General features: G+C 34.7%; 2 protein-coding genes across 4 annotated transcripts; one reads left to right on the forward strand and one right to left on the reverse strand.

The window, feature by feature from the left end:
• Positions 1-437: 437 nt before the first annotated feature.
• Positions 438-4,416, forward strand: LOC141667926 (uncharacterized). 3 transcript variants are annotated; one of them, XM_074474585.1, is made up of 7 exons: positions 438-751; positions 1,260-1,419; positions 1,505-1,566; positions 1,962-2,151; positions 2,712-2,808; positions 3,137-3,219; positions 4,010-4,416. In XM_074474585.1, exons 1-7 carry the CDS (start codon positions 725-727, stop codon positions 4,015-4,017), a joined length of 627 nt encoding a protein of 208 aa, XP_074330686.1. In that variant the 5' UTR covers positions 438-724; the 3' UTR covers positions 4,018-4,416. The 3 variants fall into 3 exon arrangements, with proteins under 3 accessions (XP_074330686.1, XP_074330673.1, XP_074330678.1); XM_074474572.1 differs by having other exon boundaries at positions 439-751; positions 1,137-1,419; XM_074474577.1 differs by having other exon boundaries at positions 440-751; positions 1,137-1,407.
• Positions 4,417-4,667: 251 nt separating this feature from the next.
• Positions 4,668-10,208, reverse strand: LOC141667943 (ATP-dependent Clp protease proteolytic subunit 6, chloroplastic). The gene is made up of 9 exons (XM_074474597.1): positions 10,034-10,208; positions 9,835-9,896; positions 9,543-9,615; positions 8,390-8,591; positions 8,228-8,293; positions 7,660-7,800; positions 6,707-6,760; positions 5,767-5,859; positions 4,668-5,047 (listed from the first exon to the last, which is right to left on the reverse strand). The coding sequence occupies exons 1-9, from the start codon at positions 10,108-10,110 to the stop codon at positions 5,000-5,002; spliced, it is 816 nt and encodes a 271-aa protein (XP_074330698.1). The 5' UTR covers positions 10,111-10,208; the 3' UTR covers positions 4,668-4,999.
• Positions 10,209-10,427: the final 219 nt, after the last annotated feature.

Below are 10,427 nucleotides of genomic sequence, written 5' to 3' on the forward strand. Positions count from 1 at the left end.
TAACTAAAGATAAAAGTACAAAAAGTATATAAAAAAAAAATCCTCCCGTGCGATCACTGGTACAAAATTAGTCCATGGTGGGAGGATATATTATTTTATCCCCTCCTATATTTTTTAAAAGATTATAATCCCCTTATTGTTATCGCATATGAAACAAACACAGAATTAGAAAATTTAAAGGAATTACTATCCCACAAAACAAACATAAGAAAAAGTTTTTGACCTAAAAGCTGCTGTTAGAGAAAGCAAATCCCTCATGTTTTTAGAAAAAGCTGATGCTGATTTCACCATCAAACCTTAACAAAAGCATCATTATTTTAATTTTTTGCATCAACACATATACATATCAAAAAAATTACCAAACAGTTACAATAGCACTTTTTTCACCGGCACTTTTTCTAACAACACAACAATTTTTAATAAGTGTTTGAGCCTTAATTGTTCCAAACAAACTTACCATAAGACTAATTTTGATGAGTCTCCGGATTATTATCCCGGGATTGAAATCCGGCGAAACATACGTGGCCAGAACTCAAGATCACTTAAAAGTCCATGAAAACAGAACATGAACATGGGGTTTGTGTGATCTTTGATGACTTTGGCATTCAACTCCCCAAGTTTTCTTCTTCTGTATATGTGTGTTTGTATGCATATATCCATCATCTACATATTTGATTACTTTGCAGACTGACCAAGTCTAATTTGATTAGTCAAACGCAGCCCCATGTCCATCAACACAGAATTTCAACAGGTAACATAATTCAATTTCTATCTCATTTATTGTGCTTCAGTTTCCACTTGTTTAGAAGAATGATATCTGCTGATATTATTATGCCGATTCTAGCTATAATTGGACAAGTTGTTCTTCTCCAATTATATCTGCTTAAGATGAACAGGCTAAACTCTATACATGACCCCAGTATATTATAATATAATTGTTGGTGTATATTGTTTCACGCTTGAATTTGTTAACATTGGATAAATTAAATCATTATGCATGCACCTGCGAGAGACTAACATCATGCCTCTAAACTTTTCCTTGGCTGCTATCAATGTTGCTGTTATTTAGTAGCACAGAGCATATATTCCAAAGATGCTTTGCTTGTGCTGTTAGTTGATTTATCAATGTTTTGCAGGTTCAAAATCTTTGTCTTGTCTTAATATGGCATGTTGTCCATTTCATAATCAGCATATGGTATCTTGTAATATTTCTAGTCGAAACAGTTGAAAGCTATCTTATCTCAAATGGATTTTTGAAGAGGTACAAGACCTTTGATACAGGCAGAGTCCAGTACCTGGCAATTGTTCTGGACAGTGAAGAAGCTTCCCAGACTTCAAAAGTCATTAAACTTTTACACTGCATCGAGAGAATTGGTCTGAGAAACATTTGCTTGTATGACAGCGAGGGTCAGTCGGCCTGTGTGTGTGCTACTAATACCATAATGATATGTCCTTTAGTTATTTTATAGGAAACACATTAATTCAGGTACACTTAATGTTCTAGGGGTGCTGAAGAAATCAAAGAAAATCATTATGGAAAAATTTAGTCGAGCAAAATTATATGAGGTATGCCATCTACTTAAATACTTGTAGTTACTCCCAAACATCTTTCATTTTTTTTTAAAAAAATATCTTTAAATTCTCCATTACTGACATGGAAATGGATTTTGACACTGAAATTTGAATTTGATTGTTTCTGGTTGCTGTATGTTCAAATTCAAACTATTGCAAAATGAAACATTTCTATCAATTGAAGTCGTGACCTATAAACACTTAAGAGTTCATTAATATTCTGTTCTTTCTAAATTTAAATAATTTCTAGTTATTTTACATCAAATTATCTCTATTTTGTTAATACAGTTTCCTTCTTTGGCTAATGATAGATATTCCCATATTGGGGTTTGCATGTTAAGTCCATAAATTAATTATAAGCATATTTCGCTGTTGCTAATTTTATGCAGGAAGCTAGTACCGCAGCTACTCCTCTCCTTGATAAAGAACATATGACCCTGGAATTTGCTTCATTCTCTGATGGAAAGGAAGCAATTTCCCAAGCAGCAAACTACATATTTACAAGTTATTACATGTGTGGATATCAGAAAGATCTACCCTGTACAGAATCTCACATTGACGAGGCATTAGAAGCAACTGGTTTGTACTTTGCACTCGGTTAATTTGTCGAAGAGTAATTAGGTTACACATATTCCCTCATTTCAATATTCTGTGTGCTCTCTTTTTTAATATTATATTGTGACGTGAAGTGCCACTTATATGCCACTCTAGGTTATTGCCTTGCTTTGAAACTGAAGAAGCTTTGATGTTTTCAGACATCATTTATGCTATGGACAGAATGTGATATTTACCAAGGGAAACATAATCATGGTTACACAATATTGCCTTAATCTTTTAGATTACAAGTATTGACATGATTAGCAACTGAAATATAAATGTCAAATTAGGATCCTTGTCTCACTCTAATGGGACGTAAATTGTAGTATCTTTAAATTTTGAACTGGGAAACAGTAAATTGAGCTGATATCATGTCGCTGATACGTTTGGAAGAAATTATGCATTTCTAGTAACTTTAGCATATCATTCTAGACAAGTTTGAAATGCTATATCAGATATATCCAGGCCATAATGCTAACTATTTGGTTGTGATATGTCATATGTTATCACTATTTGTCTGTGATATGTCATATGTTATCTAGGATATGGACATCCCTATCCTGATCTTATGTTAATCTACGGGCCTGCAAGATGCAACCTTGGTTTTCCAGCTTGGCGAATTCGGTATACTGAGATGGTGTAAGTTACTAATTTATAAATTTTAATCCATCTCATAAGGAATATATTTACAAATCAGTGAGAGGTGTCTATAATACACTTATTTGAGATGGTTTATGCAAAGCTGTAGATGATTCTTTCTATCCAGTATTATAGGAGTTGGAGCATTCACATAGTCAAGGACCAGTCAGTGTAGTTTATGTCAAATTGTTTGTTTTTTACTATCTTCCTATCTCTTACTTATATCTAATAGCAGAAGTTCTGGCATCTTTCTTTTTTATATGAAGAGAACAAACTGCATTAAAACCAAACTTCTTTATTGAAGTTGAACCTTTTTTCAATCTTGCAGACATATGGGACCCCTAAAATCTATGAAATATGGTTCATTAATAAAAGCAATTCACAGGTTCACCATGGTGCATCAGAATTATGGTATGTGACCCTTGTTCTCTTACCATTGTTTTTATATGCATGCATGTAATTGATATTGAATCCTCTTGTTCAAAGTAAAAGAAGCAAGGCAAGCCATAGCACTTTCTATTATTAAGTGCTTCTTGCCAAGTTGAAAATAGCACTTTCTTGAAAGCTATTCGAGAATTGAAGCCTTCTGAGTAGCCTGTGCAATTGATTAAATGCATTATGTGGTAATTTGAGATCTTATATGTATCTTAATGAGACCCTCTGTGTGTGATCATTTATATAACAACTTCTAGTTCTTGCTAAATTATCAGTTTTAGTTTGTTTCTTTCCAGAGCCAGTATACATTTCGAAGTTTGTTTTGTCTTGACTCTTGAGACTCCCGATGAAAGGTCCCAACATCATTTCTGTATTCCACACGTGACTTATTATCACTTCTGATGCTAGTAATTAGCGATTGTTATGAGTTTCATTTCTTTCATGTTAGTAACTAATTGCTTACTAAGACTCCCTTTATGGTAAGAAACTTCATCAATATTTCCAAAAAGATTCTCCGCGACTTTGCCTCATTTGTTGGTAGGAAAATAAGACACCTATACGATTCAGCAATTTAGCAAAAAATAAATCCAGAGGAAGTCGTAGCCACAGTTAAAAGAGTGACATAAAATTGATTATCTTTTACATGCAGGAACTTGATATCTCAAAAAAAGCAATATGTATTTATCTGGTAGACATATGTACAATAAACTTCCATAAGGTTGCAATGTGTGATTCATTCTGTTTCTTTACCCTTTCTTGTTTGCAGGTACATGAGCCAAGATAGTTTCAGAAAATTCCCTATACCGCAACTGCAAGAGTACTACTGTTGCTCATGGGAAATCAACTATCAAGCTTAAAGCTCCCATCTCTATACAATATACAGTCAAGATACTTTGGTGATATTTATATGGGGTCATATCTGATTGAATCCAACATGGTTTGAGCAGCAGAGCAGCAGCTATAACAAATGCTACCAGAAAGTTTATGCCCCTTTGTCATACTTAGATCATGTATATGAAATATGAATCATGATTAGTCATACCAGGTGAATTTTTTTCATTTAACACCTTTGTAAAACGGGTTTAAGGTATGTAAAAGTTTATCATAGTATGTTAATATGTTATATTTACATGGGACAATCATACTGATTATTCTTGATTTTAGTCTTTATTATCTAAAGTTCAAAGTATAAATTCTGTTAGAGGGCTTTCGGTTTTGCAACGGGTGGGTGCTGTCAAAAGAAAAATGAAAACCAAGTACTAAACTGAGTGCGAAATAGGTCGCAGAGTGGTATGTATGTATTTACAAGAAAGCAGAGGTAAATAGGATGATTAAAGAAATATTAACAGTTAACTTCAATCATATATGCTCTTAGAAGTGAATTCAAAAATCAAAGCTGAGATCCAAGTAAGGAACACAGTAAATAGTTGAGCAAGTGCAGATTATGAAACTAGAAAAATAAGATGGTACTTTTACATGTGCTTTGAACTACATGTGTGATGTCTAATATCTGGTTTTGGGTTAAAACAAATATCAAGTTTCTCAAGACATTTGCAACATGACACCTGCAGCCGGGTGATTGAATATCCACAATTGTCTCTGTACTCTGGAAGAACTGGCTGTTCATTTAATCTTGAAGTCACTGACAAAGAATGCCAGATACAATTACGGGTATAAGGACTTCAGAATCATTTGATAACAATTTGGCAGCCGCAAGTAGCAAATATATTCTGCTTCCTGTCTAATACCCTTACATTTAGTATTCCGTCTCTAGCACTCCATCGATTAAACCAAATTCCATAGCCTGCATAATGGTATTAGAATCAGAGTAATACAGTAGAAAACAAAAACCCAAGATATAACAGTAGAAATCAAAAACCCAAGATATAATGTTCGAGGATATGATCCAATAATAACACTTGGCGATTTATAAATATTGCTGCATTGGGATATATAAACTATATTGAAAAAAATACCGTCCTTCAAGCAACCATACTGAGAAACCTAACCAGGGACAAATGGAGGGGGTGGTGCGCTGGTGCAGTCGCGGCGTCGCCACACTAATTTCGGGAACTCTTACAAAAATTAGTATTAAAATTTTAATAGAAGTATTTTCTTTTAGTAATTTCAAAAATACAATTTTGTTGTTTTAAAACATCACTCATAATATATGAACTAGAGGATTTTCAGATTCTCATACTTTGCAATTTTTTAGATAATTTTTTTAAAAAAAATCATATATAATTAAAACACAAGTTATAAATGTGATTTGTCCCTGTCAACTTCCGCCTCCAGCTCTGACCTTTCCCCCAACAGTGGGAGTGCTATTTTCTAGCATACAGTAGTTTAGGAATTTGCAAACTCGCTTCTTCAATCCTGCTACAACATAGTTAAAGCATGTATGCTCTCTTACTTCATATAAGATATAGTGTTATTTTTTCTCTTTTTGGCGATCATAAAAAGTGTAGAGACTAAATTGCATTCACCACAGATGAATAAGGGGGTGTGGGGTGAAGGCATTACCTCGGAAACTGAGAGAAAGCGATCTCTTTCAGTATACTGTTGCACTTTCTCGAGTGGTTGGCCAGTAAATGCAGCAAACATGTTGTCTACTTTCTGCATCAAAGTATGAGCAAATAAGACGTTTGAGACAGAAATAAAATATTAAGATTGTGACATTAACTCATCAAATGTTTTTATTTATACTTGAAGAAAGGGTATAGAGTGAAATTGCATAAAGGCCCAAAGCAGCAAGGTTGATTATACAGTGTTCAGAATATATTCGTCTTACAGTTCACAAAAGGCCCATGGAAAATTTAACATTTTTTTAGATAAAGAAATCCAGCAATTTTAGTTAAACTCACTCATAATCAGACAGACCGATGACCGGAAATTAGTCACATATCCAAAAGTAGACAAGGGGATAACATTTGCAAATGATAAAATATAAGCTTTCTCGATTGTGTGTGTACGCACTGGAAATATTATAGGTAGCTGATATGTATTTACATACGGCACATTTACTCAGTTGGATAAACAAGTAACTTTTAAAGCTGGAACAACTGAGAGAATCTCGTCATTTTAGAGATTTATTCTATACAAAATGTGGGGGGGGGGGGGGGGTTGTGTAGAGAACCGTTCAAGTCATGGTTCTTTACCATGTTCTAGATAAATATTCATTGTGTTATTATAAAGTGACCATATGACATATCCACCAAATTTATCCCAGAAAGAACATATTACTAGTGAAGCAGATCAATGATGAACTTATAAATTACACACAGAACCTTTCATCCCCTGTGTGTTTGCTGAATATATCATATATGTATTAATTGTCTAGTCAAGGACACTAAACAATTAAGAATTAAGATATGCCCAGCACCTTAAGTATCCAACTAAATAAGGTTCATTTGGACAGTGATAGAGGAAATTACAGTTCAAAAATTACGGAAATAAGACTTACATAGCGAGTTTGAACTGCTTCATTCACTTGTCGCCTCACGTCCTCCACATGTCCCTACACCAAAATCACAGTCAGCACGGCCCTTTGAAAGTAAAATCATGTTACTTGTATTGTAGTACACTTATTTTTAGGCATTAGCCAATACATAATTTGTCACATCGTCACAAGGTTTTCTAAAACAAGTGGAAATCCACGTGTAACTTTCTCTCCAACTTTATGAAATACTTAATCTTCCCACTCCCACTCCTATGCCAACTGGAATGTATGGTAGTTTGATATGGTAAAACTCTCCATCATTTTTTATGTTGTTATTATCTGTATATTTTTTATTATATATTATAGTCTCTGTTACCCGGACTCCTCATTTCGCTTGGAGTACCCGTGTCTGACTCGCGACACTCGAACATGGGTATGGAACACTTGGACACTTATTTTAGGCCAAAAACATGTAAAAAATATTAAAACATTGCAAACGTCGGACACTTGGACACGTAACCATGTTGAACACTTCCAGCCGAGTCCGAGTAACAATAATTCTAGTATCAAAACTCCTCAGAAGTTTGGTTGTAGAACAACAAAATAAACAACTTTTCATATTAGAGTCACAGAATAAAGACAATAAGTAAATACTAGATTGAAAGATGAATCCATGAATTTATAATAGAAACTTATAGTACCGTGTACAAACTATGACAAGAGACAAGTTGGGAAATAAAAAGAAATGATAGAACGTTATAGCCAAAGAAGCCCCGGAACCATAGGTACAGAGAAGGGGAGGGGAGTTAAAACAAAATCAAGTATAAGATAGTACCAGGAAACAATATCAAACAAAATTGAGCAAGTTAAAATTTTTCTTATTGCACAGAAGAGCAGTAAGGACTAAGGACCTACTGTACCAAGCGTAATAAATATTCTTTCAAAAAGATAATTTTATTAAAACAACCGGTTCGTACCCCACAGCCACTTTGTGGTTGGTGTATCATAATACGTGAATTTGGCATTGAATACCGCATCCCCTTTTCTCCACCAGCAAGCAGAAGTGCTCCTTGGCTTGCTGCCACTCCAAAGCACACAGTGCCAACCTTGGGTTTTATCTGAAAAGGTAACAGTTTTGGCGAATAATGACACACATAAAAAAATGGGGAGGTACTTTATATGGCCATCTAAACTTAAATGCAGAAACACTGTAACCAACTCAATAGATGTCCTAGGGAAAAAGCATGCTAGCAGTTACCTGGATGGGTTATTAATTATCAGCACATAAATCTTTACACATGCAATCAGTACCCAAATAGTCAATTTATCATTTGAAATTTGAATTCTTCATTCATTTGTATAATATATGTGAAGGGGGGGGGGGGGGGGGGGGGGCGAGAGTAGTAGTCTATAATTTTTTCAATGCAATTTCTTATGTAAAGCTAAAAAATTGCTTTGCTGAAAAACACGCAGCAGCAAGAACAAAACATTTTCTATTAATACTTAGTTACCTAATTATTTAGGTATGAAAACTTTCATTCTTACCCAAGACATGCAGTCGTAGATTGCCAAGACAGAGTAGGTGCTCCCACCAGGGCAGTTCAGATACATCTAACAGAACACAAGCATAACAGTTAAGAATATTGGTTTAAGGCCTTTGACACTTTTCCAAGAGTAACAAAGATGGCATAATTTATATATACAAACCAAGATGTCTGCATTTTCATCAATAGTAGCCAAAGTTACAAGCTGTGATATAACTCTCTGAGCCACCTGTGCGTTGATTGGCTGGCCTATAAAGATTATACGATTTCTGAATAAAACAGTAGAAAGGTCCAACGGTCCCCCAGGAGTCGGTACAGCTGGCATTACTGGTGGATTTCCCTTTTTGGCTTCTATAGGACCAAAGCTGTTGATAATAACATGTAAGCAGAAGCAAATGATAACTGTTACGAACTAAAAGATAGACAAAGGTGACCTAAACTTGAGATAATATCTCTGATACTATAAAACTTCAGCAATAGCCTCAGAAGCATAAGCTATCTCGACTCTCGAGATCTGAATGGTCAAGTTAGCTTATTGATTCTTGTAGACAAGCTTTAACAGAGTGATACAACTTGTGTTTGAACTCGTATAATATATATAACCAAGATCCTGTATTTCATTATTATAATATTACCAACTGGCACCTTGGCCAGCAAGGAGGAATAACATGGGTAACTATATCAAATCAAACTTATGAGTCAAGAAGCTATATGCAACCTTGGGTATTTTACATCTTAGTTACTATTTAGTAACCTCTAGAGTTAACATTAGTATTCTTCGAAATGTTACTCTGACTCTTCATTTTACCTTTGAGTACCCGTGTCGGACACTTGACACCCGGACATGGACACTCGGACTTGGGCACTTAGTTTAGTCCAAAAACATGTATGTTTTTCAAAATGTTTCCAAGTCCGATACTTGGACGACACGAGTCCATGTCGGACACTTCTAGCGAGTCTGAGTAACATAGAATTTCTTCCAATTCTAAAGCACTAAGCAATTGATGATTTCATCGTTACGAAAACCAAACATGTACACTTTATGGAAATTCTTCAAACAGCAAGAACTCAATCTGTGTTTCCATATTACTCAACAAGTAACAACTCAAAATTCCACTTAATTCTCTCAAACGCAACATGACCGAAAACACGAAGACTATTATGATCCAGGTGCATTTTACATAAAAACAAGATATATGGACATTAAGCACATCACCAATAACTAACAAACTGTATATCAATACAAAACAAACAATACATATATGACATAGATACCGAAACTACTCAAAGCATTAGGTAATAAACTAGCAGTAAACCTTGGACTAGCAACAGCAAGACTTTCTTTTTCATCGCGTTTCAACTTTAACCCCTGCGACCTACTTGATAATCCTGGTAACATAAAAACAAACATAACCACTTAATTAACCTAAAACAACTTCTAAAACCAACATTCGAAAAACAAACCAACTTAAACAAAGTGTATATAAAAATCAACAAAAAGGGTACCTTGCAAATTCAATAAACAGTGTAATAGCAAATATTGACATGAATCTGAAGTCAAAGTTACAATCTTTAAGCATAATAATTAAATAAAAGAGGAAACTTTACCATTTCTTGAAAATTCACCATAAGGGGTTGAAAGTGCAGAAAGTACTGGTCTTTTAAGGTTCCTGTCATCAAGAAATAAGTAAAATTTAAGTATAAATACAACATATACACACTAAAAAAAGCAAGTTACTAAGCATAAAAATTGAAACTTGAACAGAAACATATATAAATATTGTCAAACATGTATGTATATGTGTACCATTGAAAAATAGATGGTGGGTTGTGTGTTGTGGATACGGAAAAGCTTGAAGAAGCTGAGATTGCAGATGTTACCATTTCTGGGAGAGAGAGGGAGAGAGAGAGAGAGGGGTATAAAAGAACCCAATTGGAGCAGAAGCAGAGACTGTATTGACCGGACCCGTTAAGGAATTGTAGTGAGCTTGGCCCACTATAATCTGGGCAAAGTTTTAGTTCGGTTTCATCAAACCGCACAAACCGCCCGTTCTGCGCAGCCCGCACCGTTCCGCGTGGTTTAAACTTTTCGTGATGTGATTGTGATTTATATTTTTGTCAAACCGCGCGGTGCGGTTTGCGATTTGAGACTTTGCTTTCGTATTTTAAATCGCACCGTACCATATATTATTATAATATAT

This window comes from Apium graveolens, chromosome 1 (assembly GCF_009905375.1).
Source record: "Apium graveolens cultivar Ventura chromosome 1, ASM990537v1, whole genome shotgun sequence".
NCBI lineage: Eukaryota > Viridiplantae > Streptophyta > Magnoliopsida > Apiales > Apiaceae > Apium > Apium graveolens.